General features: G+C 42.6%; 7 protein-coding genes across 7 annotated transcripts; 3 read left to right on the top strand and 4 right to left on the bottom strand.

Moving 5' to 3' along the window:
• Positions 1-5,126: 5,126 nt before the first annotated feature.
• Positions 5,127-5,800, bottom strand: RhiXN_03706 (Retrotransposable element Tf2 protein; the record flags this gene model as incomplete). Its single annotated transcript, XM_043323523.1, has 2 exons — positions 5,127-5,611; positions 5,662-5,800. 2 exons carry the CDS (start codon positions 5,798-5,800, stop codon positions 5,127-5,129), a joined length of 624 nt encoding a protein of 207 aa, XP_043175942.1.
• Positions 5,801-9,138: 3,338 nt separating this feature from the next.
• Positions 9,139-9,537, top strand: RhiXN_03705 (Retrotransposon-derived protein PEG10; the record flags this gene model as incomplete). The annotated part of the gene is made up of 1 exon (XM_043323522.1): positions 9,139-9,537. One exon carries the CDS (start codon positions 9,139-9,141, stop codon positions 9,535-9,537), a length of 399 nt encoding a protein of 132 aa, XP_043175941.1.
• Positions 9,538-9,562: 25 nt separating this feature from the next.
• RhiXN_03704 (Retrotransposon-derived protein PEG10) lies at positions 9,563-9,925 on the top strand (the record flags this gene model as incomplete). Its single annotated transcript, XM_043323521.1, has 1 exon — positions 9,563-9,925. One exon carries the CDS (start codon positions 9,563-9,565, stop codon positions 9,923-9,925), a length of 363 nt encoding a protein of 120 aa, XP_043175940.1.
• A 332-nt stretch (positions 9,926-10,257) lies between these two features.
• Positions 10,258-11,367, top strand: RhiXN_03703 (Retrotransposable element Tf2 protein; the record flags this gene model as incomplete). The annotated part of the gene is made up of 2 exons (XM_043323520.1): positions 10,258-10,470; positions 10,522-11,367. 2 exons carry the CDS (start codon positions 10,258-10,260, stop codon positions 11,365-11,367), a joined length of 1,059 nt encoding a protein of 352 aa, XP_043175939.1.
• A 5,612-nt stretch (positions 11,368-16,979) lies between these two features.
• Positions 16,980-17,282, bottom strand: RhiXN_03702 (Retrotransposable element Tf2 protein; the record flags this gene model as incomplete). The annotated part of the gene is made up of 1 exon (XM_043323519.1): positions 16,980-17,282. The coding sequence occupies one exon, from the start codon at positions 17,280-17,282 to the stop codon at positions 16,980-16,982; it is 303 nt and encodes a 100-aa protein (XP_043175938.1).
• A 62-nt stretch (positions 17,283-17,344) lies between these two features.
• Positions 17,345-20,014, bottom strand: RhiXN_03701 (Retrotransposable element Tf2 protein; the record flags this gene model as incomplete). Its single annotated transcript, XM_043323518.1, has 2 exons — positions 17,345-19,589; positions 19,617-20,014. The coding sequence occupies 2 exons, from the start codon at positions 20,012-20,014 to the stop codon at positions 17,345-17,347; spliced, it is 2,643 nt and encodes an 880-aa protein (XP_043175937.1).
• A 404-nt stretch (positions 20,015-20,418) lies between these two features.
• Positions 20,419-22,020, bottom strand: RhiXN_03700 (Retrotransposon gag protein; the record flags this gene model as incomplete). The annotated part of the gene is made up of 1 exon (XM_043323517.1): positions 20,419-22,020. One exon carries the CDS (start codon positions 22,018-22,020, stop codon positions 20,419-20,421), a length of 1,602 nt encoding a protein of 533 aa, XP_043175936.1.
• Between the last annotated feature and the right edge of the window lie 3,438 nt (positions 22,021-25,458).

The following is a 25,458-nucleotide window of genomic DNA, read 5'->3' as shown; positions in this document are numbered from 1 at the left end:
TCAGCTGAATTTATATATATTTAAATGAGTGAGAAAACAGCATATATGCAAAAGGCATTGCATATTAAGGGTATTCCTGAGCTTTGTAGGTTTTGTAAAGGTCACTATTGGATAGAGGGACCTTGAAAACCTTAGTTCGCATCTTTATCTCATTTATTTACTGTAAGATTACTAGTGTAATTAATAAAATAAGTACAGATTAAAGAAGAAATGTCATATCCATAACACCAACCTTCCATGAGCACTCCCTCTCTCCTTGTTGCACTATCTTCCAACATGACAATGATCCAAAGCACATGACCATTCACACCTGCAACTGGATCACTGAACATTGTCTCTCACTCCTTCCATGGCCAGCCAACAGCCCCAATATGAATCCAATTGAGAACATATGGGACTACTTGGATTGTAGGATTCACATGCACCCTCATTTGCCTCAGAACTCAAATGAATTGTGGGAGGTTCTTCAGGAGGAGTGGGTGTGTATCCCTCAGTCTTATATTGACAAAGTGTATGATTCTATGGTGGATTGGGTGGAAGAACTAATTGCTATGAAGGGTGGGAACACTTGCTACTAATTGTCTCATGTATTGTAATAATATAATGTTCTGTTCTGCTTTGAGGATTGTGTGCATGCGCATTGACGCTTTGTCAGCATCAAATCAAATGGAACAAACAAAAAAGTGTTTCCTATCTACATTGCCACAGCCTTTGGCCAGCACCACAGAAATTCAAGGATGCAATCTCATTTCTATTTTGAGCAACCTTCATTATTTGACCTAAGTACAAATCCACATACACAGCCCATTGCAGCAGCTTTAAGTTGAAACAGTCATGTGTTCCATTTGATTTGTGACCCACTGTATACCATTGTTCAATATAATCTTGTGTTTTATAAAGCCTCTGTTTTTGATTCAAAACTGCAAAATTCAATGCTTAAAACCCTAAAAATTGGAAATGTATTGATGGCAATACAAACACAATTGCTATGAAAATAGTGTTGGAACATAGTTGAAATTGTGAATGAGGCAAATCTCATGAAAATATAAATATACCAAAGGAGGTGTCATACACCAACTGTAAGGTTGGGTACACACTAAGGGGCAGGCACTTAGGGCTGTACCAATAAAGGACACTGTTAACTAATCTACTAGGCTAACTACTGTAAACTGCTATAAGGCAGTGCTGAACTATCCAGTGACAATGGAGGGATGCCTTAGGCCAGTAGAGATGGTGTTGGCTACTGTGGTCAAGGTGGTTAACAAGTAAGGGGGCCTATGGGGGCCTGGACTACTTAGCTGGGCAATAGCCTGTCTGTGATTAGAGACAAGGTAAAATTGACTTGGGGACTCCAAGCAATTTTCCTCCTGTATATATAACAAAACAAACTAAGTACATGTGGTCTGTGCATATGGGAAACAAAGTCTACATGTGAAATAGGAAGCATGCTGTGGGCTGCGCAGAAGTGTGGATCTGTGCTAGGTGCCCTTGGCATGGCATCTTGGCATGGCATCTTGGCTTGTAAGCACCAAGATCATGTGATAGAAAAACAAAAGATAACAAGTTTGGAAAGAATACTACAAATATCAGAAAAATAAGGAGATTCTAGTGGTATAAATTGTGAGGGTGTAACAGGAGGGTAAGTGGACATACTGAATTCTGGTATTGCACTTTTGTATTGAATCTTACCAAAATAAATACTTATGCATACCAAGATCCACCAGCATACATGGTAGAACTTTGTCCCAAAATTTAGGATGTTTACTTCACCCAGAGTTTTCCAGTATGTAGTGTTACATAAGCACCATTTGTCAATGAAATTTGAAGGGGATCCACCCATTGGTTGCTGAGCTATTGAAGTAAACCTGTGACCTGTCCCTGGCATGCAAAACTATGGTAGCTCACTGTGTCTTCCTATGTCTACAACACTGCTCCCCTCTAAAGACCTTTGTGCTGCCAAGGCCCTTCCTCTTCAAGTTCTTGTCACATTTTTTCAAATTTGTGTCTGCATTTTGAAGATTCTCATGGGGTTCCCAAGTGCTTTCCTCTGGTCCATACTCTTTTCATTTGATTTTGAATAACCTTTTTTTGTGCTGCTCTTCTAACACCTGCACATGCCTTCAAGACATGTTCAAATGAAAGTTTGACATGCTTCACCTGTCCATTGCTCTTAAGCCACAATCAAGATTGAGTGGCTGCTGTGAGAGAAGACAATTCACTCAGGATGGAGAGTGGAAATCAATAAGATGAATTATTCTTTGGGTTACCAAGGCAATTCACAGTCCTTTTTTGAAAACAAACTGAAAAGGAGGTAAATACATGGAGGGGAGCATCCAGGCCATACAACCAAGAGAGAAGACAGAGCACATGTCTAAGAAGTTGTACACCATAGGCTGGGCCAGTGCACAGCAAGATCAGCAAGATAGAAGCACTTAGAACAAGGTATGTGTGGACTAAGTGCAAGGAAGGGAAAGAAAGCAGGAGTAACACAATTATGCAAGACAGAAAGAATAAAAACAGATCAGATGGATTGGGATATCATACACATGAGACTTTTCAGATATAAACACTAGGGGGAATAAGGAAGCAACAGGGAACATGCAGGCATGTCAGGAGGTGAGGCACTTGACATGGCCACCCATCAAAGAGCCCTTAGAGAGTGACAAAGGGCTGTTTATATTCATTCAGAACAATCAATGGCAAGTAAGTCCTGAAACTAAACATCTCCTCATCCCCACTATCTTCAAATGTTTCAACATTCCTTCTGATCTTCTGATTGTTCAATCCTAGGTATCTGCAAGGTTCCTGTTGTGTCTCCCTGACTGGAGACACATATCCTGGAGTCCAGCAAGTGTCTGGTGTGCTGAAGAGTGGCAAGAATAGCAGGGGGGCCAGTAGATGTGCCTCCATTATCCTGGGAGTGCCAGGGTGTAGCAGAGGAGCTACTGGTGTTACTGGCCCACTTGTGTAGGCTGGCAAATCTGCTGGGTAGAGCAGAATGAGGTTCTGTGTTGCCTAGGCTAGCCCCCTTGATGGGGGGGGGGGTTGTGGAGACTGTGGGCGGCAAAGTAGCAAATCCATGGCAATGCTGCTAAGAAGGTCCCTGAAAGCAGCCAGATGTGAGGCAATGAAGTGCCACCAGCAGTATACTTTCTTCCCATACAGTGTATCTGGGCTCTCTTTCCCCCTGGGATTAAGCCAGTAGAATCTCCACTTAGGGTGCTTGTAGACAATGCATTTGAAGGGCTTGACCATTTTCACAGCAAAGAGAAAATATATTGGCTGTGAGGGAGATTTGATTTCACACAGAAGGGAATGAGAAGAATGACAAGGTGAATTTTTGCTCTCAGGGTTTCCAAGGCAATCTACAGTCTTCTTTCATAGCCAAAACAAGCAGGAGGGAAATACATCCCAGGGAGCAGCTTCCAGGCTGTACAACTCATTCAAAAGTGTAAGCACATGTCCAAGAAGCGTTACATGATGTGGCAAACCAGTGCGCAGCCAGATAAGCAAGATAGAAGTATTTAAAGTGGAGTAGGCCCATACTAAGTGCAAAAAGAAGGGAAGGAAGGGAGAAAACAAACACAGAAGATCAGAACAAGTGAAACAGATGAGATGAATTAGATGGAACAGAGGATAGACTCTCTAAGTATGTACATGCTGGCAGGCAACTAGAGAGCAAACCAACCAGTATACATGTCAGGACATGAGGCTCATAACAACCTTGTTGCAAATGCTGGTGCTTATCAGCATATGTATAATGGCAGAACTGTCTAAATTTGCTCTCAACCTTTGAGCCATTCAAAATATAGCAGTTAATGAGGCAAGGATTGTAAGCCAAGGCATCAATGGAGTTAAAGACAAGTATGTTTGGACAGTAGTGAGCACAATAAGAGATTAACAAAGCAAGTTTTGGCAGTGGAGGTGTCATGAGCCTAACCTCCTAACATGCTTATGCATTCCCTGTTGCTCCCTCCTTCCCTTGAAAGTGTGCCTGAAATTGACGAAGTGAGTTGTTCTATGGGTTTTCAAGCCTATTCAAAGTCTCCTTTTACAACAAATTGGAAAAGCAGGTAAATACATAGAAATAGCGGTGTTTATGCTGTACAACCAAGGGGGAAGACAGAACGCATATCTAAGAAGCTCTACACAGCAGACTAGGCCAGTGCTCACCCATGATAAGCAAGATAAAAGTACTGAGAACAGAGTAAGTCTGGATTAAGTGAAAGGAAGGGGAAGAGAAGTAGGGAGGACAAACATGAAAGAAAGGAAACACAAACAGATCAGATAGATAGCAAGGGGATGCTTGTAAAATTCTCCAGATACAAGCACTAGGGGAAAGGAGGGAGCAACAGAGAACACACAGGTATGTCAGAAGGTAAAGGTGCCCCCCTTCAAAGGGCCTTTGGGTAGCAACAAAGGGCTGCCTACATCCATTCAGAACAATCAACAAGTAACTCTCCAAACTAAACAGCTCCTCATTCCCACTACTTTCAAATGTTTCAACATTCCTTCTGATCTTCTGATTATTCCATCCTAGGTAGCTCTGAGGCTCCCATTATATCCCCCTTACTAGAGACAAGTATTCTGGGGTTCAGCAAGTGTCTGGGGTGCTGGAGAACAATGGGAGTGGCAAGAGGGTTGGCACATGCGCCTCTGTTTGTCTGGGAGTGTCTGGGCCTAGTGGAGTCAGTAGCATTGCTAGCCTGCTTGTGTAAGTTGTTTGTTAGCTAGGTAAAGCAAGATAAGGATTTGCATTGCCTAATCCAGCTCTCTTGCAGATGGAAGTGTGGAGACCGCGGCAGGCAAAGTAGTAAATCCATGGCAATGCCACTCAGGAGGTCCCAGAAAGCCCCTGGATGGGATGCAATGAAGTGCCACCAGCAGTATACTTGCTTACCATACAGTGTATCTGAGTGCGTATCTATCCTTGATGGTGATGGCATTTAACAGCAATTGCCCACAACTGATCAAAGTCTGCCATCAACCCTTTCTATAAAGATAACTGGCGCTCTTGCTGGCGATATGGTTGGCACAATCTTTCCAGCTGCAAGTTCTGAGTCAATGCGCTCCCAGAGTTTTTACCTTTCTACAGGAATCATAAAATTGATGGGGCCATAGGGAGGCTACTCATCTTCCAGACCAATAGGAATGTCATACAGGCAATGTTCTGTCAGGGTGAAAAACACTTTGTTAAAGACCTTCTGGGATTCCTGAAACTCAGCAGAGAAGTTCTGAGGCTCAGGATCGACGTTGCCAACTTGTGCTTCTGTTGCCAGGCAGAGTGAGAATTTCATGGTATTCCAATCAATGTCAGGGATAGCCAATTTAAGCCAGGGAGTTCCAAGGATAAGATTCCTGTTTCCCAAGGGAAGAGCATAGAAGATGGCAGAAAATGGCCTGTTAAGACTGAAGACTAAGCCATAATTGGAGCGAATGCAGCCATGGACTTTTCTGCCAGTCATACCAATGACAGAGCGTGTGGAGTCCAGTTCAATGAGTTGAATGTTGTGGGAGCAAGCAAGTTCAGTATTAATCAAATTGGCAGAAGAGCCAGAGTCAATCAAAGCTATCCAGATATCTGTGATTCTCCTTATTTCTATAGTGAGTACTGCTACTTTATTGGTTTGAAAAGCTGCATAGGATAACAGATCTGCACACCTTGGGCAAGATTCAGGAAGCCTAGACTAGGCAGAGCTTCCTCAGGCTTTTGCTGCTGTGGAAGTGGCTCTAAGTCCCTTTCATTCCAGCATTCTTCCCTGATTCTTGCTTGGGGCTCTCTGATGTCTTCAAACACCATCTATACCAGTCCTCCCGTTTGTGAGACTTCTCTTCACATTTGGAGCATTCCCTAGCATTTCTGCTTAAATATTGAGTTCTTTTGGGTGCCAAGTTGCTGGGGTGTCACAACCAAGAATCAAAGGCCGTTGTGAAACAATAAGATAACTCACCAATATGAGGGTGATAAATCAAGTTGAATTATTCTTGGGGTTTCCAAGGCAATTTACAGTCTTCTTTTATAACAAAGTTCAAAGGCGTAAAAACATAGAAGGGAGGGGCATCCAGGCCGTACAGCTGTGAGGGAAGATGGAGCACATGTTCAAGAAGCTCTACACAATGACACAGGCCGGTGCGCAGCAAGATAAGCAAGATAGAAACACTTAGAACGGACTAAGAACGGACTAAGTGCAAGGAAGGGGAAGAGAAGTAGGAAGATGACGAACAAAGAAGAAAGGAAATATATAAACAGATGAAATGGATAGCGATGGGATGCACATGACCTTCTACAAATACATGCACTAGAGGGAAGGAGAGAGTGACAATGAGCATACAAACATGTCAAAAGGTAAGGTTCATGACATGGGGTTGTTGTTACTATTCTTGCACTCCTTGTGTGTTTCCAATGGAGTATCATCAATTAGACAAGCAATTGAGATGAGTTTATCTAATGAACTGTTGTTTTTGTGCAGAGTGAACTCAATTAGATTACTTCTGACTGTTTCTAACTCTTGGCAGAAAGCAAAGACAGGCACGCCATCTGACTATCCTAGTTTGTGTCTTAAGTCTCACCTCCTGACATGTCTGTGTACTCTCTGTTGCTCCCTGTTGCCTCCTAGTGTATGTATCTGTGGAAGTTCATGTACATCCAATCTTTATCCACCTCATCTGTTTGTATGCTTCTTTTCTTCTTGGTTTGTTGTCATGAGCCTCACCTCCTGACATGATTATGTGCTGCCTGTCACCTCCTCCCTCCCCCAGTGTATTTGTCTGGGGGACTCATCTGTATCCATCTCATCTGTTTGCATAGTTCCTTTCTTCCATGTTTATGTTCTTCCCTCTTCCTTGTTCCCTTCTTGCACTTAGTCCGGACTTATTCCGCTCTAAGTGCTTCTATCTTGCTCATCTCGCTGCGCACCGGCCCGGTTCAATGTGTAGAGCTTCTGAGCCATATGCTCCATCTTGCTTCCAAGTTGTGCGGCCCGGACACCGTCCCTTCCCTTGTATTTACCCCCTTTCACTTTTTGTTATAAAAGAAGACTGTGAATTGCCTTGGAAACCCCAAGAACAATTCACCTTGTTGATTTCCCACTCTCTCATCTGTGTGAATCATCTCAATATCTCACAGCAGTCATTTTACTCTTGGTTGTGACATTTGTGATCTCCCTTCTTCTCTTCCACTTTCTTGCAATTAGTCCGGACTTAGTCCCTTCTAAGTGCTTCTATCTTGCTTATCTTGCTGTGCACCGACCAGTGTCACTTTGTCAAGCCTCTTAGACATGTGCTCCATCTTCCCTCTTAGTTGTATGGCCTAGATGCCGCTCCCATCTATGTTTCTACGCCCTCTTACATTTTGTTATAGAAGGAGACTGTGAAGTGGCTTGGAAACCCCAATTATAATTCACCTTGTCAATTTCCTACTTCTCCATCTGTGCAAATTGTCTCACTGTCTTATTGTAGTTGTTTAGTCTTGGTTATAACAGTTTGCTAGCAATAATTCTAAAGTTCATTCCATAGTTGCTTGCAGACCTAGATTGCTTGCGCTTGCACAGGCATTGTTCTGCAATTTGTGCAGCAGTGTTTCTCCAATTGCAAAGGAATGGAGCTTTAAATGAGTTCTAGGAGTTTAGAATTAGCTCAGGCTTCCCATTCAGAAGCCTCTTTAGGTAGATACAACCCAATTTCTAAGGCTGTCTTTTTTTTTGGTTGCATGAGAACAACAGTGATGCAACTGTGATCTGAAGTGAAGGAAGAAGCATTGTTGAGGAGGTATGTTTTGCAATCCAGGATGTAGCATTGGGGCCCTTTTGCCACCACTCTTCTCAGGAGCAGGGATCTTGGATTTTGCTTGATTGGGTCCAGGAATCAGGGACTGACTCCTTAAGGTGTTCCGCAGTTGGACATATAAGGCTCTGCCCATGATGACAGCAAGGTTGTGCATTGTCCAAGTCTCCTTTGCCTTATCTACCCTCCTGGTTGTGAAAGAACCAAGCACTCATTCAGGTGAATGGTTGCTGCACTGGCGTGCTTGGACATTTTCCCATAGGTGTAGTTAATGCAACTTGTTGTTCTGGGCCATTGCTGAGGTGCTCTAGAGTGTATGTGATTCTCCAGTGCTTTCATGTGATTGCTCTTGGAGGTTCTGGTAACTCTAGCTTCACTCTTTGTTTTCCCTGTCTGTCATGAGCCTCACCTCCTGACATGGCTATGTATTGCCTGTTGCTTCCTTCTTCCCCTCAGTGCATGTGTCTAGGGAACTCTTATACACCCTCTGTGTATCTATCTCATCTGTTTGTATGTTTCCTGTCTTCCTTGTTTATGTTCTTCCCATTTCTCTGCTCCCTTGTTGCACTTAGTGTAGACTTACTCTGTTCTAAGTGCTTTTATCCTGCTTATCTTGTTGCGCACCAGCCCGGACTGTGCATAGCTTCTGAGCCATATGCTCTATCTTGCTTGTCAGCTGTGCGGCCTGGATGCTGTGTCTTCTCATGTACTTATAGCCTTTCTACTCTTGTTGTAAAAGAAGACTGTGAATCGGCATGGAAACCCCATGAACAATTCACCTTGTCAATTTCCCACTTTCTTATCTGTGTGAATTGTTTCATCATCTCACAGCAATCATTTCACTCTTGGTTGGGACATTTTGAATTGTTCTTTCCTGGCTGTAGCCAATCTATCAACCTGGACATCACTCAGGTCCTCATTCCCACTTTAACTTCTTATAATTCGCTTTTCCCTTGCTACAGAGCGCACTGGATTATTGCACACCGCCAACTAGGCTACCCTCACATTAATTCAGAAAGACCTGAACTCTTTTACTTCAACACACCCCTCAGATTGCGTGTAGTTCGCATCAGACGCTATGGCAGACGCCAGATCACGCAAATTGTCAATGGCCTCACTTGCATCAAGGCAGGCATCCCCTCTTATCACTCCAGCCACACTAGAAAGACCTTCTGACGCACCTACAAGTTGCACAAGGGTCAAACTCCGCCCAGAAATGCTCTGGCAGCAAGAAGATGCTATAAAACTCAATCACCTGCACAGATATCATATAGGCAACAATGCCAGCAGCAGATCTCAGCCCCCAGCGCTCCACGGAAACAAAGGATTAAATTGGAGTCACCAGTACCACCTAGAATGGTCCCAAACACCTCATGGGCAATCCCACACACCCAGGAATACCTTGGCACCAACCCAGAGCAGCCATTCATCAGACCAACATCTGTAGATCCCTCAAGTACATCTCAAGCAGCAATAAGCAACCCCCTAAGCAAAGGATATCTATCAGCTCAACCAGGAGAAACAAATGAAGAAAAGGAGGCAAGAATATTGCACAACATTGCAACCATCATGGGCAGAGCCTTATCTGTCCCACTTCAGAGCACCTTCAGGGGACTATCCCAAACTCCTGGCCCAGCCCAAGTGAAATCAAAGATCCCTGCTCCTGAGAGGTATGATGGCAAGAAGGGCCCTGCAGCCAAATCTCCTGGATTGCAAAACCTACTTCCTCAGCAATGCTCCCTTCTTCTCTTCTGATTGCAGTTGCATCTACTTTGTCCTCATGAACCTAAAGGATGGACAACCCAAGAAGTGGGGTCAAATCTACCTAGAGAAGCTGCTAAATGGAGATGATGAGCCAACCCTGGGATACTGGGACACATTTGAAGCAGCATTCTTATGCAACTGGAATGATCCAGCAGCTGCACAAATTGCAGAACAACATGTGCACAAGCTCAAGCAAGTGAAATCAGCCAGTGACTATGCCTCAGAGTTCAGAATCATAGTAAGCAAAATAGAATGGTCAGACCCTGCCCTAATTGCCTCCTTCTGCCAAGGGCTTAAGACAGAAGTCAGAAGCAAGCTGATTGAGTACACCCTGCACAAGAACATCACTGCATTGGACAAATTTATCCCAACTGCTTGATTGATGACATGCTGTTTGAGGCACGCAAGGAGCTGAGAAAAGACAGCAACAGCAGCAGCAGCTCACCACAATGCCCTGCTCAAGGGCACTCAAGCAATTTTGCCTCCAAGAAGGTTCAGGAAGCAAGGAGAAATGCCAGAGAATGCTCCAAGTGTGGAGAGAAGTCTCACAAATGGGAGGACTGCAAGAATGCATGGCACCTAAAAACAACAGAATGCTCTAAGCTTGGGATCAGGAAAGGCTGCAGAAGTAGAAGAGCTAGAATTGCTTCCCCCAGCAGGAAAAGTCTGAGGAAGTCTTGCCCTGTATCCAGGCTTCCTGAATATCCCCAAATGTCTATAGAACCCTTGTTTTGTGCAGCCCTGCAAGCCAATAAATCACCACTACTCACTATAGATATAGAGGGAATCACAGATGCTCAGACAGCCCTAATTGATTCTGGTTCTTCTGCTAACTTCATTGATCCCCAATTTGCCTGTTCTCACAACATCCCACCTATTGAATTGGACTCCTCATGCTCTGTCATTGGCATTAATGGCAAACAAGTCTGCAACCATATCTGCTTCAAGGCCTGGTTACTCTTTGGCTCTTAAAAGAGGCAATTTTCTGCCATCTTCTATGCTCTTCCCTTTGGAAACAGAAACCTTATCCTTGGAGCCCCATGGCTCAAATTGGCCAACCCTGACATCAATTGGACTAACATGAAAGTTTCACTTTGCCTAACTACAGAAGCACAAAGTGGCAGCATCAACCCTGAGCCTCAGAATCTCCCTGTTGAATTCCAGGAGTTCCAGAAAGTGTTCAGTGAAGAGTTCTTTACCACACTACCTGAACATTGCCCATATGACATTGCTATTGACCTGGAAGAGGATAAACAGCCTCCCTATGGCCCTATCTATTCTATGACCCCTGTACAAAGAGAAGCACTCAAGGAACATACTGACCCAGAACTTTCAGCTGGAAAGATTGTGCCAACCACCTCACTGGCAGGAGCTCCAGTGATGTTTGTGAAAAGAGCTGATGGCAGGCTTTGCTTAGTGTTGGATTATTGCTGGCTAAATGCCATCACAATCAAGGACAGATATGCACTGCCAAGACAGGACAAAATTGAGAAGCTGCACCATGCTAAGATCTTCACAAAGCTGGATTTAAGGAACGGATATCATAACATCAGAATCAAGGAAGGAGATGAATGGAAGGCCGCATTTTGCACTGCCCTTGGTCATTTTGCTCCCACAGTCATGCAATTTGGCCTTAGCAATGCCCCAGCTGTGTTTATGCGCTTCATGAACAACATATTCTGTGATTTGCTTGATATCTCTATGGTTGTGTACTTGGATGACATCCTGATCTTCTCAAATTCAACAGAAAAGCATGTGGCACATGTCAAGGAGGTCTTATTTTGCTTGCTGAAGCACAATCTTTTCTGCAACCCTGCCTAATGCTACTTCTTTGTCACAAAAGTCACCTACATTGGTCTTGTGGTTACTTGTGATGGCATCTCCATGGAGAAAGACAAGGTGCAAGCAATCATGGACTGGCCCAAACCCCAAAATATGAAACAGGTGCAATCCTTCCTGGGCTTTGCAAACTTTTACTGTTGTGTTACACCCTGATGAACAATACCATTGAATTTGGACAAATCTTCTCTTATTTTTACTATTTTTTACAAACCTTATATCTTCTGTTATTCAGTCACGTGATCTCGGCGCTTATTATACGAAAATGCCGCGCCAAGATGCCGTGCCAAGGGCGCTTAGGAGAAATCCACGCTTCTGCGCAGTCTGCAGCACGCTTCTTTTCCCACATGCACTTCTTTTTTCCCACATGCACAGACCACTTTGTAGATAGCTCTTTGTTTATATATACAGGAGGGAAATTGCTTGGAGACTCCAAGTCAATTTTACCTTGTTTCTCATCTTAGATAGGTTCCCAGAAGTCCAGCTAAGTAGCTGGCTGGAGTATCAGTAGTAACACCATCCCCACTTACTTACTCATCGCACCTCCCAGGCCTAAGGCCCCCTTGTCCTCAGTAGTTAGCTGTAGGACGCCCTAAGCGTCATAGTAGCATAGCCTTAGTATAGAAGATTGCAGTGTTTAGTACAGCCTTAAGTGCCCATTCATTAGTGTGTACCCACCTTACAGTGGCATATGACATTTTGCTTTGTCACCAACATTTCTTGCTTAGCACACCCCCTGAACAACCTTAGTCAAAAGGAGCAATCATGGATCTGGCTAGAAGAACAGAAGGCTGCATTTGATGCAATCAAGGCTGCTATTGTTATGGATATGACATTTCTTCTATAATCTGTACTTATTTTATTAGTTACACAAAAAATACTCCAGTAAAGAAAATGAGATAAAGATGCAAACTAGGGTTTTCAAGATCCCTCTATCCAGTTGCAACCTTTGCAAAACCTCTAAGCCTCAGTAATACCCTCAATATGCAATATCTTTTGCATATATGCTGTTTTCTTGCTCATTTAAATACATATAAATTCAGCAGAGTAGATAAACAGTAAAAAGTAATATTTCTCCTGTTTGTAGTATTTATCATTCAAGATTCTATCTTGTGGCTACACACAGAAATATTCAGGGTCCCCCCTGTTGCATAGGCAAGTGCTCTGGCACTTAATCAGCGCTTAAGTGCTGATGCACTAAATGCGCCTTTTCTTCATCACCTGGGCGTTTCACACTGCCAAACCGCTTGCGCTTAGGTGCGCCTGTTTGTGCGCTCCAGAACGCTGGTTCAAACTCCCAAAACGGACAACATTTGGCAGAGTTATGCCCCATTTACTGTAAGTACCCAATGCAGCAGTATCATACATTTGGGACTGTTTACTCCAAGGATGAAACACTTATCCTTGGGACATCCAAGGACCCACACAGGTAAATACTGCCTTGGGGCAAATATTAGGATCTGTTATTTGTTTACTATGTACCAAAGTATTGGCTCCATCAAGTGTTTCAGTTGCCACATGTACCCCTGTACCCCCTCTTGGTATCAATCATGTATGTACTTGTTTGTGCGCCTTCTCAGGGTATAAAAGGATCCTGTGAAGACACTTCTAATGCATCCTACTTTTACTCTTATATATTGACATATACAAACAAGCCTTTAACAGCTTATCTGTGCATTTATTCTAGTGATTGACTCACTGTAAATAGCATAGGAGGTTATTTGGTGCACTAAGACCATAGGCCACTCCCAACAGACACAGGGCAGCCTATTAGTGTACTTACTGCAACCCTGTGCCCCTTGACTGTCACAGTTGTTGAGATCAACATTGAGTATAGTGCAACAATGCTGTAAGGATTGTTGTGATTGAGTGATAGTGTTTCAATCCACCATACCCCCCATATTGTAGATAGCTTTATCTACAATATCTCTTAAATCCTAGATATATTTTAGGTAAACCCCATAAGTCTTGAGTCTTACTTAACCATCTATAAGTCCTATACTTATTAGTCAAATCCTATAAATCCTGTACATTAGTCAGGTAACCCTCTTACCTAAGGTACTATCCCAGAGACCTTAAGTATACATACCCTTAGTCACTTAGGCTTAAGTAACATTAGTCTAAGGTACTATACATAACCAACCACCTGCACTTCATAGTTGCTAGACTATTTGTTAGGAGTTGTTTATTCCTGATAAACCTAACCTATATTGTGCATATATTTGGTGCATATATTCTGGTTCTTAATACTACACTGAGCAGCAAAGGTATTGCAGGTCAGGAGAGGTCAAAAGTTTATCTCCATTGCTGAGCTTCTAATCATTGTATCCCATCCAGATTTTACTGACACATGTGGCCATTGTAACACTATGCTTTAGCACAAAATCTTACAAATCCATCATGAACTAAGCTCACAACCCCACTTTTGCTATAATGCAACCTGCAAAACTTTTGCTGATTGTGTTGAGCATCTTCAAAATCTGCACATAACTGATTATGCAGTTCAGTACAAGTTCTGGTTTTTTGCACACACATCCTCAGTCATATGGGCCACTGCTGGACAGAGTATTGGCTTGTTTCACCCATTAGGGACTATGTAACAGAACTGTCTTCTCAGGGTGAGTAAAAGAGACTCAAAATTGCAGTTACATTGAGCTCAAGGCACTGTGTGGGTTGGAATTGCTATGGGGTATCTCAGGTGACTGCTGGTACCTAGTGAGGCTGTCTCCAAGACCATCCCATACCTGGGACTGGCAATATGAGGGATTGCAGTGGGTTAGGCTGTATGAGCTGAAAATGGAAATGCCACTCATAAGCTGGAATCCAAGCCAAATGACACAGAACTTCTAGCAGTAGTAGACACAAGTCAAGGGTATGCTGAGATGAATGATCCAGGGCAGCAATGATGTGTTCACAAAGATAGCATGCAGTATACACAGAGATTGCAGCCAATGGGTTGGGTCTCAAATTGAACACGTTCTAACTCTGTGATTGTCAATCAGGAAACAACCAATTTTCCATCATAAGGTCTGTCTTAGAGACACCTTCTACTGTATGAGTTTCAACCTCTTCCAATTGACAATCACAGAGTTAGAACATGTTCAATTTGAGACCCCACCCATTGGCTGCAATCTCTGTGTATACTGCATGCTATCTTTGTGTACACATCACTGCTGCCATAGATAATTGATCTCAGCATACCCTTGACCTGTGTCTACTACTGCTGGAAGTTCTATGTCATTTGGCTTGGATTCCAGCTTATGAGTGGCATTTCCATTTTCAGCTCATACAGCCTAACCCACTGCAATCCCTCATATTGCCAGTCCCAGGTATGGGATGGTCTTGGAGACAGCCTCACTAGGTACCAGCAGTCACCTGAGATACCCCATAGCAATTCCAGCCCACACAGTGCCTTGAGTTCAATGTAACTGCAATTTTGAGTCTCTTTTACTGGCCCTAAGAAGACAGTTCTGTTACACAGTCCCTAATGAGTGAAACAAGCCAATACTCTGTCCAGCAATAGGCCATATAACTCAGAATGTGTGTGAAAAAAACCAGAACTTATACTGAACTGCATAATCAGTTATGTGCAGATTTTGAAGATGCTCAACACAATCAGCAAAAGTTTTGCAGGTTGCATTATAGCAAAAGTGGGGTTGTGAGCTTAGTTCATGATGGATTTGTAAGATTTTGTGCTACAGCATAGTGTTACAATGGCTACATCTGTCAGTAAAATTTGGATGGGATTCACTAATTGGATGCTCAGCAATGGAGATAAACTTTTGACCTCTCCTGACCTGCAATACTTTTGCTGCTCAGTGTAACATATAAAAGGCTGACATTCAAGAACAAAAAACCTTATTGCAAACCTCAAGTCAAACAACAAAAATTTAGCTCTTACTATCAAAGAGCAAGAACACTGCATTGAGGAAAAAGATAGGGCTTTAGTCAAAAAAGGAATTGAGTTAGACAACATCCACACCTCTATCCAAGACATCACTCAAGATGGAAAGGGGTGCATTCAGTACTACTGGGACTGAGAGTATTGGGCAATTGCCCATGATAGAACCTGGTTTGGGCATGACAGACATGCCTAGCTGCCCAGTACCAGGAGCAACTACTCCTATTGCCTGGACTCCCACTTCCTCTTGTACCCCCACTCCTGCTCCTGAGGCTGACCCCTCTTATGTACCTTCCCCTGTCATGTATGATAATATTATCAATTGCAACCTGGTTGAAATGATAGCCCACAATATGATTGTACTAAAAAAAAGAGTCTTCTCAATTAAAAGGGGCTTATCAAGTGCAGCATGATTAAATTGTGCTGATGAGGGTGAAGTTGCAAGAGCACTGTGTCCTGGACATGGTCACATGACCAGTACAAGTGGTTGCATGCTGGCCCAAGCCCAAACTTTGGGGGTAGCAGGTGTAATCATGGGTTGTCAGCAAGGGAATAATAGGGCTCTATGGCTTAGTGGTCAAGCTGGTTTGATTCTGGCTAGTTCTATTTTCCTCTGTTTATGACACATTGCAACCAGTCAACCCAATGGAATAATCATTATGCAGATCAACTCCAAGGGGCAGTCAATTCAATTCAAGGAGTCCAAACCCAGTTATCAAGTGCTGCTCTCCAATGTCTTGTACCACCTCCACCTCCAATGCTGCATCCATACCTTCTGGTGCATCAGAATTAAAATTTACTAAACCTGATATGGTTAGTGGCAAGGAGGAGGATGTGCTTAATTTTCTCATCATGTGTCAGGCTTATCTGAGTACAAATGGGGCTAATCAATCTACAGAAGAAACAATCTTGTGGATTACATCTTACTTGGAAGGAGCAGCAGCTGAATGAATTAGGCCATATAAGGAGAGGAAAATCTTTAGAGGAGAAGCAGTACCATTGTTGGATGATATTGACAATCCTTGGGCTCAGTTTACTAAGCATTATACAGACACAAATTGCAATGAGAAATATTGACAAAAATGGAATAACCTGCAACAAAAATATTCTGTGCAGGAGTATACTTGCATATTTCAATAATATTCTGTTTCCCTTGGTTACAGCAATGAGACTCTTTGTGACAAATGCTACAACAGTCTCAACAAAGAGATCAAGGATAATATGCTGTCTGCCATGTTGTCACAACTAAGCTTGGACCTATGATACAAGTAGGTTTAAAGTCCGTGGCCCTATCACCAATGGACTATGAGAACACAAGGGGCAACAGAGGCCCAGGGGGTATGATTTAGGGTAGAGGGCAACAAAGGCCTGGTAAGTGATGTTTAAGTAAAGTGCACTAGGCTCAACAAGGGAGCAGGGCAATGGGTAGGTAAGAACTTAGGTGAATTGACAAAGAGGTCAAGTCTTGCTGTTTAGCGGCAACTTGACCTGGTTTAAATACATGAGAGAAGCCACATTGAAACCAACAGAACAAAACAACAAGTCATTTACAATTTCACATCATATATCAAATATGTCACGTGATCTTGATGAGTCATAAATATATACCAAAAAAGGAAAGTATCTTGGAAAAAAGTTAGAAAATAGTAGAAAATTATGTCATGCCAATGAAGGTCATGACATTACCCCCTCTTCAAGCTCCAACTGCATCAGGGTTTTCCTTGTGAAACTCCTCTATTACTTCTTGAGCATTATCCACATTATCCACTGGTTCCCATGAATTACTCCCTTCATCATATCCCTTCCATTTGATCAAGTACCACAATTTTCCTGCTTTACCGCATCCTTTCCATTTACTGTCCAGAATTCTTTCTACTTCATATTCCTCTTCACCTTCTTCTGTGATAACTGGTGCAGGTTGAGGAGGGTTGCGCCCATGAGGATCAGGATGGAATTTTGTCAGAAGATTGATGTGGAAAACTGGGTGTATGCGCATTGTATGAGGTAGTTGCAATTTATAGGCATGCAACCCAATTTTCTCAATCACCAGGTAAGGGCCTAGTTTTTGTGGCTAAGCTTCATGGATGGTCTGTTGGTGGATATATTCTGATGACTCAACCAGGCTTTATCCCCTACTTGGATTTCTTCTTCTTTCCTATGGCATTGATCATAGAAGTGCTTCATCCTTTCCTGTGACAAGGAGAGTGCTGCTTTGACTTCATTGTAGCCTTTCTCCAGGAATACTGCGTGCTCGTCTGCATTGGGTACTACTTCATCTGATTTCTGGCCTACTGAGAATCTTGGATTATAGCCGTAACATATTTGGAATGGGGATTTGCCAGTGGAAGTTTGCTTTAAGTTGTTCAAAGCAAATTTGGCCAAGGGTAGTAATGATACCCAATCTGATTGGCAATGATTTCCAAACATGCGTATAAAGATCTTGGCTTCTCTCTGTATGCGTTTGGTCTGGCCATCTGTTTGAGGGTGATATGCCGTAGAATATGTTGGCTTGATATCTAGTCTCTTATAAAGATGGCAAATGAACTTGGCGTTGAATGTAGGCCCTCTGTCTGAGACTGTACTTTTGGGTAATCCGTGTAACTTCCAAACATACGTGATGAACAAGTTGGCAATGTCAATAGCAGACGCCGTGGATTGGGTGGGAATGAAATGAACCATTTTTGAGAATCGGTCAATGACAGTGAGGATTGCGTCAAAGCCTTCTGAAATAGGTAGTCCTACAATCATGTTGTAGGCAATGTCTTCCCAAGGTCTTTCTGGAATTTGCAGTGGTTTCAACAGGCCTATAGGTGCTTGGTTTGTTGGTTTGGACCTAATGCAGGTTTTGCAGTGACTGACATATGAGTTGACAAACTTTTTTAGAGATGGCCAGTAGTAATTCCTGGAGACAAGCTCTAATGTTCTAGCTTGTCCTGGGTGTCCTGCAGCTAACGCGTCATGTCTAGATTCCAAGATGAGGTTCCTGATGGTGTTGTCCTTAGGTACAAAGATTTTCCCTTGATGCCATAGTAATCCTTCTTTTAATTCCCAATCTGTGACCTTTTCCTTGTTCTGGAGTTTGTACAAGATCTCTTTAAGACGGTTGTCCTCATAGATTGCTTTGCCAATCAAATCATTAATTTCTTGGTCTGGTGTGATTGATGAAATAAAAAGTTCCGGTTTCAGGAGAACTTGGTTCTCTACCCCCCCTTCAAGGGGTACCAAATTGTAATGTCTTGAAAGGATATCCGCCTTCTTGTTTTGTGCTCCTGGCCTGTAGATAATTTGGAAGTTGTAATCTACTAGGAAATTTGCCCATTGGATCTGACACTTGTTCAGGGATTGTGACATAGAAAAATACTCCAAATTCTTATGATCTGTTAGAACTTGGATTGGTAATTCTGATCCTTCCAGTAAATGGCGCCATTCTTTAAATGCCCTAATGACCACCAATAATTCCTTGTCAAATATGTCATAATTTTTCTTGGCTGGAGATAGTGACTTGGATAGATAGGCTACTGGAGCCAGTTTCCCTTCAGGGTTACGTTGGGATAGTATAGCTCCAGTGGCATAGTCCAATGCGTTGCATTCTATGTAAAACTGTTTTGTTGTGTCCGGCTGTAAGAGCAATGGCGCTGAAGTAAGGCATTTCTTTAGACCGTCAAAGGATTGTTGTTCCGCTGATTCCCATTCCCATAGGCTGTCTTTTTTGAGCAAATTGTATAGGGGTTGTGCCATGTTACCAAAATTGGGGATAAATTGTCTATAAAAATTTACAAATCCTAAGAATTCTTGAATGTTTTTGACATTCTTAGGCGTTGACCAGTTCATTGCATCCGTGACTTTGGATTGATCCACCTCTATGCCAAATTCTGATATGATAAATCCCAGGTAATCAATTTTTTTGACATGGAAGTGACATTTTTCAATATTGCAGAAGAGATTGTTGTCTTGTAGCCTTTTTAATACTTCCCAAACATGGTTTTCATGATCTCTTTCATTCAGGGAGAAGACTAGGATATCATCCAGGTATATAATGACATAAACATCCAGAAGATCCCTGAATATCTTGTTCATCATATCTTGAAAAGCCGCCGGCGCATTTGTTAACCCAAAGGGCATAACCAAGTACTTGAATAGTCCATATTTTGTCTTGAAGGCTGTTTTCCATTTGTTGCCTTCTTTGATCCGGACTAAATTATATCCTGCCTTGAGATCAAATTTACTAAAGATCTTGGCGCCTTGTAACTTTTCAATAAGGTTCTGTGGCAAAGGTAAGGGATATACGTTCTTTTTGGTCATGCTGTTCAGGCGTCAATAGTCCACACACATGCGTAGTTTTCCATTCTTCTTTTTGACAAATAGAATTGGAGAAGCCATAGGGGATTTGGAGGGACAAATCAGACCGGCCTTAAGTTGTTTTTCTATGGTTTGCTTCAGTTCTGCATCTTCCCTTGGGCCTAAACTATATATGGGGCCATGCCGGGGTTTTGCGTCAGGAAGCAACTCAATAGCAATATCATAAGGGCAATGGGGTGGCAATTTGGATGATTCTTCCTCAGAAAAGACCTTGGAAAATTCCTGATAGGGGATAGGGATTCCTTCTGTTGCCTTAAGTTCCAAGACAGTAGGTACCAATAAACAATTATTGGAACAGTATAACAAGTTGAAAACAAGAGTGTGCTTTTCCCATGAAATCTGGGGATTGTGCTTTTTCAGCCATGACATTCCTAGAACTAGTTGATGATTGCCAATGTTTGAAATGTGGCATTCTAATTCTTCCGTATGACTGCCAATGGTACACTTGAAGCGCGTAAAATGGGTGATTTGGCCAGAGTCAATTTCTCTGCCATCTATGACACATAGTTTTTTTGGAATTTGATGTTGATAAGCGGGAAGTCGATATGTTTCTACTAAGCAAGGGTGGATGAAGCAAGAAGTTGCTCCTGAGTCAATCATGGCTTTCCCCTGAAAAGGTTTAGCCAAGAAGCTTGATTTTTGAGTTTTAGGAGATTCACACGGATTTGCAGTAAACAATGCATATATTTGAGAGGAATTACATAATGAGAATATTTCAAGATTGTTGTTTACATGGTGCAAATCCGCGAGCATACAGCCAAGTGCCTTACTCCTTAGTCGGCCTTGGCTTTTCCTTTTCCCAACTCCTCCTCATCAGAGACAACTTCAATCCGATTTTCTTCTTTAGGCCTTTCCCAAGACCATTTGACGTTAGCCACATGTCCAGACATGGGTTTTGAGGGACAATTGCGTGCAAAGTGGCCTTTACCGCCGCATACATGACAGGTGAGATTTGTGAAGCCCCTTCCATCAAGGTCCATGGGGCCTGGGCCCTTAGAATTTGAAGCTAAAACAGGGACAGGGGCAACAATAGGTTTTACTGGGGCAGCGGCAGCAGGGCGCTCATCCTTTTTTAGAGATGGGAAGGGAATCATAGTGTCCTTGGTTTCTCTGTTCCACCTAACATTTGGCATGTTGCCGGAGGTTGTACAAACAATGGAAGTGATAGCACCTTTCTTGGCGCGACAAGTGGTGGGATCAATCATGTACACATTATCTCCCACATTGAGACAAGTGCAAGTGGGAGTGGGACTGGAAGCAGAAGTGGGGACAGCAGAGGCAGGGGCGCAAATAGTGGAAACCAACAGATTAGACAGGCAAGTGGATTCAATATGATTTGCAATCTCCTCTGCCTTATCATAGACTTGCTGAGCCGTGGCGCAACACCATTGGAACATGGTGGAGAGCATGATGTCCTTGATGTCATTTTTAAGGCCATTGTAATATTTGTCACGCAAGGTTTTGTCACTGTAGCCCAAGGACACTGAGTATTGTTGGAATTCTTGAGTGTACTCTTGAACTGAAGCCTTTTGCCGCAAGTTGTTCCATTTCTGGCGGTACTTCTCATCACGATTTGTGTCCACGTAATGTTTAGTAAATTTGGCCCAGAATATGTCAATGTTTTCCAATAATGGAACTGCTTCTCCTCTGAACACCTTCCTCTCCTTATAGGGGCGTACCCAATCTTCTGCTGCACCTTCAAAATAAGACGTGACCCACAATATTTTCTCCTTGTGGGATCTATTAGCTCCTTTTGCCCTTATATACGCTTGACAGGCAATAATAAAGTTGAGGGCATCTTCTTTTTTACCGCCAAACTTGTTGGGCTTGGCAAACTTTAGATCTGAATTAGAAGATGTAGGAGCAGGTGGGGGATTGGTGGAGGTGGATGTGCTAGTGCCAGCAGGTGGAGGTGGAGGAGCTGTGGAACAAGAAGGGGAAAGATGAATAAGCTGGTCTTGCACAGCTTGTATGGAAGCAGCCGCTCCTTGGATTTGGTTGGAATAAAATATATGTTGATTACGCAATTGCTCCCAATGTTCCTCTAATTCTGCCCTTAACAACGCAATTTGATCATGTTGCGCGTCATAGGATCCTTGTAGTTGAGAGAATTCTTTTTTTAAAATAATCATGTTTTGGGCAACCATATTCAACAATTCACAATTGGACATGTGATCAAAAGACATTGGGGAATATACATGAGGCAGCACAGCTGCAGGAGCAGGAGTGTGGGTTCGAGAAGATGGGGCAGACCACCCTGATTGTATTTGGGGAGAGATTAGATTAGTCCCTGCCATTGCGCCCAAACCAGGCGTTGTTGTGCAATACTGCAAAAAACTCGTAATCCCAGTAATAGTGGATGCGTCCCCTTCCATCTTGGGTGGCGTCTTGGATTGATGTATGAAGATTGTCAAGCTCGATTTCTTTTTCTACTAATAGTCTATCTTTTTCCTCAATAAGCCTTTCTTGCTCTTCAATGGTTAGAGCAAGGTCGCAATTATGGGCTTCAAGGTTTGCAATCAGATTCCTATGTTCTTGCGCCTCAGTTTCGTATATAGTATTAAGGCGTTTGGCAAAGGATCAATGGCTTTTTATAATTGCAATGTTTTGGACAAGGCCTGGTTCTTCAATCTGGGCAATATGCTCTTCAAGGTTCTCAATTTGCCCTGATAGGATGTGATTGACGTCAAGAAGGGTTTTTTCGAGGTAGAGGTATCAAGTGACAATGGAGTAGGGCCAAAAGATGGCAAAAAGAATAAGATCTAGAAAATCGAACACTAAAGTGCGTTCCCGATATAAATTGGTACTTGATCAGATAGATAAAAACGGATTTATAGCGCTAAAATACTAACTGTTTGCGTTCCCACTAGCGTTAAACTATCCTTATAATGATATCAGCAGCTGTGTACAAGCGTGATTATCAATCAGGTTTTTAGTAAGCAGTGGTTTGGCTGACTAACAGCGTATGGCTAAGGGTGCGGACACCTTGGTATGCGGACAATTGCTGGCAAAGGGCTATCCTGCAACTGTACTGGTACTCGTATTCCTGTCTTTGATTATGACACAGGGGCTATGATGTGATACTGTTTTGGGCTTTGGTGCTTATCTAAGCGCAGTTCTTGTTTGTTGACAAGAGTACAAGTGTAAAAAGACTTGACCTAGTGTCACAACTAAGCTCGGACCTATGATACAAGTAGGTTTAAAGTCCGTGGCCCTATCACCAATGGACTATGAGAACACAAGGGGCAACAGAGGCCCAGGGGGTATGATTTAGGGTAGAGGGCAACAAAGGCCTGGTAAGTGATGTTTAAGTAAAGTGCACTAGGCTCAACAAGGGAGCAGGGCAATGGGTAGGTAAGAACTTAGGTGAATTGACAAAGAGGTCAAGTCTTGCTGTTTAGCGGCAACTTGACCTGGTTTAAATACATGAGAGAAGCCACATTGAAACCAACAGAACAAAGCAACAAGTCATTTACAATTTCACATCATATATCAAATATGTCACATGATCTTGATGAGTCAAATATATACCAAAAAAGGAAAGTATCTTGGAAAAAAGTTAGAAAATAGTAGAAAATTATGTCATGCCAATGAAGGTCATGACACATGTCCTGTTACAACCTCCAAACATATACCACTGGCTTTGGACAAATTTTCTAATATTTTTACTATTTTTTACAAACTCAATATCTTATGTTTTTTGATCACATGATCTTGGCGCTTATTATGCCAAGATGCTGTGCCAAGGGCGCTTAGGAGTAATTCACACTTCTGTGCAGCCCACAGCATGCTTCTTGTTTCAAAATGTATTCTTCTTTTTCATGTGCACAGACTGCCCTGTAGATAGTTCCCTTGTTATATAAACAGCAGGAAAATTGCTTGGAGACCCCAAGTCAATTTTACCTTGTCTCACAAACACAAGACAGGTTATCAGAAGCCAGCTAAGTAGCTGGCCACCAGTAGTTCCCATGCTCACCCCTTACCTTTACCTACCACACCTCCAGGCCTTTGGCCCCTTTGCATTACCAGTAGATAGATAGTAGTTGCCATAAGTGGCTTAGGATACAGTAGTATAGCCTAGATAGATAGTTAGATAAGCACTGTCTGTAGTAGTACAGCTGTAAGCACCCTCCCACTAGCAAGTACCCAACCTTACAGTTGGCGTACAACATGTCCCAATGGTGTTATGCCACAGCTCAACAAATCCACAACAGGGCAGAGGAGATTGAGAATCATATTGAATTGTCCTGCCTATCCAATCCACCTGTCCCATCTACTACCACTTGTTCCCCTGTCACTACCACCCCAACTTCCACTCCCTTTCATGACCCATGATGCTTTCCCAAGTTTATGCAGATTTTCCACTATTTTATTTATGGACTCTTTCCTGTGATTTCTCTAAGTGATGTATATTCAGATATATGCACTAAATTACTGTAGCCACAGTGCCTATACTGTATCTTGACTGGTCACATGACCTTAGGTCAGATGATTCTGTGTCTTATTTATTTTAGTTAGGTGACTTTAGATCACATGACTTTGTTATTTTGTTTGCACATAATTAGATGTTCTGAATAACATGAATGTCATAAACAGAGGAAAGTAGAACTAGCTGGAATTGAACCAGCTTGACCACTAAGCCATAGAGCCCTATTACTTCTCTGCTGACAACCCATGCTTACACCTGCTACCCCCCAGATTTGGGCTTGGGCCAGCATGCAACCACTTGTACTGGGCATGTGACCATATCCAGGACAGGGCAGTAGTGTTGGAGGGATAAGAGGTTGATTTCTGAGACTTAAGGTTCTCAGAACCCTCCTTATATATTCAACCAAGGTGGGGAATACTATATACAGTTACAAACATCAAAATAAAGATAAGGTTACATGAATCTAAACAATAAAACAAGATCACATGACTGAAGCTCATGTGATTGGATGACATAACAAGTACTCAGTGCTTATTTTGGTAAAATGCATTTATCCACAAGTCTTCATGAAAATAGTGCATATAATCACCTTTTCTATGACTTGGTGGATTTCAAGGTGGTCATGCCTCTAGAGTATGACACACCCCAACTTCCAGCTCCACTGCTACCTGGACTTGTCTCAATGTGGGGGACTATGTGTATATGATTGGTCCAATTACTTGTTGTGCCAAGAAAGGTGCTATTACCTTCATTGTACACACTACCACAGTTAACATGCCAAATGTTAAATGAAAAGGAGAATCCACAGATACCCTGATTCCCTTCCCATCCCTCAAGAAAGACAAGACACCTGCTGCTGCCACCATATTTGAACCTATTGCTTTGCCCCCATCCCTATCCCTGCTGCTGACCCCAAGGGACCCAGACCTATGGACCCAGATTGCAAAGGATTTGCTGGCATTATCTGGCATATATGCAGTGGAAAAGGTCATTTTGCATGCAACTGTCCTTCCAAGCCATTGTCAGGGCATGATGCCAGTGTAAATTGGACATGTGAAAGGCCAAAGGAAGAAAACAGATTTGAAGTTGTTTCTGATGAAGAGGAGTTGGGAAAAAGACAAGCCAAGATTGGCTAAGGAGTAAGGCACTTGGCTGTATGCTTGCAGATTTGCACCATGTAAATAATGACCTTGAAATCTTGTTGCTATACAATTCATCTCAAATACATGTGTCATTCTCAGCAGATGCATGTGAATCTCCTAAATCTCCTAAATCTAGTTATACAGCTAAGCCCTTCCAAGGTAAAGTCATGATTGATTCCAGAGCAATGTCATGCTTCATACTCCCTCTCTTGGTAGAGACTTGTTGATTTCCTATTTTCCCT

Source organism: Rhizoctonia solani, chromosome 1, assembly GCF_016906535.1.
Source record: "Rhizoctonia solani chromosome 1, complete sequence".
NCBI lineage: Eukaryota > Fungi > Basidiomycota > Agaricomycetes > Cantharellales > Ceratobasidiaceae > Rhizoctonia > Rhizoctonia solani.
This window is presented reverse-complemented; position numbering and strand designations above follow the sequence as displayed.